Consider the following 4,278-nt stretch of genomic DNA (forward strand, 5'->3'; position numbering starts at 1 on the left):
AGAAAGAAAGAAAGAAAGAAAGAAAGAAAGAAAAGAAAGAAAGAAAGAAAGAAAGAAAGAGGAGGGGAGGGACAGAGAGAAAGAAAAGGGAGAGAGGGATGAGTAGAAATAGAGAGAGAGAGAGCAGTGATGTGTGAGTGGATCAGGAAGACGAGAGCAGACGGAAAAACAGCATCAGTATCTAGATTCAGTTTCCTCAGGAGCAGAGGAAGAGAAAAAAGAGAGGAAGGAAGGAGGAGGAGTTGAGCTACCCAGGGGTCTTGTTTCATCCTGGAGCTGTGTCTCTCAGGAGGTCCTCTAGACAGTCACACAGACAGCCTTCTCTCTCTCTTGTTGCTGTTGTTTTTATCCCTCTGTGTGGGTCTGAGCCTGTTCCACAGACAGTATGTAACTCTGTGTAGGAGCAGTGTTGGCCGGAGGCAGGGAGGACAGTGGACTGTTATTTTTCTATTATTACTCGCTCCTGTTCTCAAACTTAGAACCAGAGAGGAAGAGGCAGAGACAATATTCATTGCACCATCTTTGATATCAGAACACATCTGGACAGGAAGTGACATCACATTACCGTTGGCGACCACTTGGTGTGGAGTTGGTGGGATGTGTATAGGACATGAGGATTGGACTACTGGGCAAATTAGGGTTAGATGGTGGAAGACTTTGAGAAGATGTGTTTGAGGAATAGAGTACTGGAGGACTAGGGTTTGGCCAGTGGAAGACATTGAGGGTTGTCTGTGTGTGTGGACTAACAGTGACGATGTACAAGCGTCGTGACTATGTGGACCTTTATGAGAAAGACCAGGCTAAATGGACTCTTGTACGAAACGTTAACACTGTCTTTAAGAACTCTACACTGCTACCGGTAGGACTACAGCACTGTATGCGTGTGTAGGACTGTGTTAAGTATTGTGAATGATTGCAGGTAATCCTCCCTCTATCGGAGGAGCTTAGGCAGTGTTATAATTGGTTTACCACATAGAAGCCATGTTTACAATACAATAAAATTTGTCCCTAACGGAAAGATTGTATTAGACACTTAATTGTGCTGTACAGTGAGGGAAAAAAGTATTTGATCCCCTGCTGATTTCGTACGTTTGCCCACTGACAAAGAAATGATCAGTCTATAATTTTAATGGTAGGTTTATTTGAACAGTGAGAGACAGAATAACAACAAACAAATTCAGAAAAACACATGTCACAAATGTTATAAAATGATTTGCATTTTAATGAGGGAAATAAGTATTTGACCCCTCTGCAAAACATGACTTAGTACTTGGTGGCAAAACCCTTGATGGCAATCACAGATGTCAGACGTTTCTTGTAGTTGGCCACCAGGTTTGCACACATCTCAGGAGGGATTTTGTCCCACTCCTCTTTGCAGATCTTCTCCAAGTCATTAAGGTTTCGAGGCTGACGTTTGGCAACTCGAACCTTCAGCTCCCTCCACAGATTTTCTATGGGACTAAGGTCTGGAGACTGGCTAGGCCACTCCAGGACCTTAATGTGGTTCTTCCTGAGCCACTCCTTTGTTGCCTTGGCCGTGTGTTTTGGGTCATTGTCATGCTGGAATACCCATCCACGACCCATTTTCAATGCCCTGGCTGAGGGAAGGAGGTTCTCACCCAAGATTTGACGGTACATGGCCCCGTCCATCGTCCCTTTGATGCGGTGAAGTTGTCCTGTCCCCTTAGCAGAAAAACACCCCGCAAAGCATAATGTTTCCACCTCCATGTTTGACGTTGGGGATGGTGTTCTTGGGGTCATAGGCAGCATTCCTCCTCCTCCAAACACGGCGAGTTGAGTTGATGCCAAAGAGCTCCATTTTGGTCTCATCTGACCACAACATTTTCACCCAGTTGTCCTCTGAATCATTCAGATGTTCATTGGCAAACTTCAGACGGGCATGTATATGTGCTTTCTTGAGCAGGGGGACCTTGTGGGTGCTGCAGGATTTCAGTCCTTCACGGCGTAGTGCGTTACCAATTGTTTTCTTGGTGACTATGGTCCCAGCTGCCTTGAGATCATTGACAAGATCCTCCCGTGTAGTTCTGGGCTGATTCCTCACTGTTCTCATGATCATTTCAACTCCACGAGGTGAGATCTTGCATGGAGCCCCAGGCCGAGGGAGATTGACAGTTCTTTTGTGTTTCTTCCATTTGCGAATAATCGCACCAACTGTTGTCACCTTCTCACCAAGCTGCTTGGTGATGATCTTGTAGCTCATTCCAGCCTTGTGTAGGTCTACAATCTTGTCCCTGACATCCTTGGAGAGCTCTTTGGTCTTGGCCATGGTGGAGAGTTTTGAATCTGATTGATTGCTTCTGTGGACAGGTGTCTTTTATACAGGTAACAAACTGAGATTAGGAGCAATCCCTTTAAGAGTGTGCTCCTAATCTCAGCTTGTTACCTGTATAAAATACACCTGGGAGCCAGAAATCTTTCTGATTGAGAGGGGGTCAAATACTTATTTCCCTCATTAAAATGCAAATCAATTTATAACATTTTTGACATGCGTTTTTCTGGATTTTGTTGTTGTTATTCTGTCTCTCACTGTTCAAATAAACCTATCATTAAAATTATAGACTGATCATTTCTTTGTCAGTGGGCAAACGTACAAAATCAGCAGGGGATCAAATACTTTTTTTCCCTCACCGTATATGAAAAGCAATCAGGTACAAGAGGCAGAGGTATACTGTAAATAATACATCACTAAGGGCTGTTGTTAGGCCTGATGCACAGCTGTGTGTGTGTGTGACACTGATGATGTCATTGTATAATATTGATTATGACACTGAATCATGTCAGTACTGCTCTAGGACGTCATCTCTATCAACCATATCCCCACCTCTTATATGTCTGCTATACACCTTCTGATTTAATAATACTTTGCCCTCTCTCTCTCTCTCTCTCTCTCTCTCTCTCTCGATATGTGGACATGTAAATACACTAGCTCCGTTCCAAATGGTGCCCTATTCCCTACATAACAAGTGCTCTGTATAGGGAATACGGTGCAATTTAGGACGCAACCCATGTATTGTGTTGGTTTGAGGGGTTGTTGTGTATCTCCTCTCCCAGGGGGACTATGTGTGGTTGGACCTGAAGGCGGGCCGGGAGTTTGTGGTCCCCATCGGAGCCGTGGTCAAACTCTGTGACTCTGGACAGATACAGGTTCTGGATGATGAGGGGAATGTGAGTCTCAAACATCCACACAATACATTTATACAACATTCACACAATAATTTACACAGCATTCTCTCAACTTTCACACAAAATACTCATTTGTGCTGGCTAAAATGATGCAGGCATTTGTTCCAGCCCGACACAAACAGCCCCTTCTTTCTCCAGGAGCATTGGATATCCCCCCAGAATGCAACCAACATTAAGCCCATGCACCCCACCTCCATCCACGGGGTGGATGACATGATCCGCCTGGGAGACCTCAACGAGGCCGGTATCCTCCGCAACCTGCTTAAACGATATATAGAACACCTTATATATGTGAGTGCTACTTCTGTACTACTACCATACTATACTACTATTGTAATACACTGCTCAAAAAAATAAAGGGAACACTTAAACAACACAATAAAACTCCAAGTCAATCACACTTCTGTGAAATCAAACTGTCCACTTAGGAAGCAACACTGATTGACAATAAATATCACATGCTGTTGTGCAAATGGAATAGACAACAGGTGGAAATTATAGGCAATTAGCAAGACACCCCCAATAAAGGAGTGGTTCTGCACGTGGTGACCACAGACCACTTCTCAGTTCCTATGCTTCCTGGCTGATGTTTTGGTCACTTTTTAATGCTGGCGGTGCTTTCACTCTAGTGGTAGCATGAGTCGGAGTCTACAACCCACACAAGTGGCTCAGGTAGTGCAGCTCATCCAGGATGGCACATCAATGCGAGCTGTGGCAAGAAGGTTTGCTGTGTCTGTCAGTGTAGTGTCCAGAGCATGGAGGCACTACCAGGAGAGAGGCCAGTACATCAGGAGCCGTGGAGGAGGCCGTAGGAGGGCAACAACCCAGCAGCAGGACCGCTACCTCCGCCTTTGTGCGAGGAGGAGCAGGAGGAGCACTGCCAGAGCCCTGCAAAATGACCTCCAGCAGGCCACAAATGTGCATGTGTCTGCTCAAATGGTCAGAAACAGACTCCATGAGGGTGGTATGAGGGCCCGACGTCCACAGGTGGGGGTTGTGCTTACAGCCCAACACCGTGCAGGACATTTGGCATTTGCCAGAGAACACCAAGATTGGCAAATTCGCCACTGGCGC

The 4,278-nt window shown here is 45.5% G+C and overlaps 1 protein-coding gene across 1 annotated transcript in view; it reads left to right on the forward strand.

The window, feature by feature from the left end:
- The first annotated feature begins 360 nt into the window (after positions 1-360).
- Positions 361-4,278, forward strand: part of LOC115206246 (unconventional myosin-VIIa) — a 31,069-nt gene continuing 27,151 nt past the window's right edge. The window contains exons 1-3 of the mRNA XM_029772976.1: positions 361-859; positions 3,073-3,186; positions 3,343-3,495. Coding sequence (XP_029628836.1) covers positions 755-859; positions 3,073-3,186; positions 3,343-3,495 — 372 coding nt within the window. The 5' untranslated portion in view covers positions 361-754. The remainder of the gene's footprint in view (positions 860-3,072; positions 3,187-3,342; positions 3,496-4,278) is intronic.

This window comes from Salmo trutta, chromosome 13 (assembly GCF_901001165.1).
Source record: "Salmo trutta chromosome 13, fSalTru1.1, whole genome shotgun sequence".
Classification (NCBI taxonomy): Eukaryota; Metazoa; Chordata; class Actinopteri; order Salmoniformes; family Salmonidae; genus Salmo; species Salmo trutta.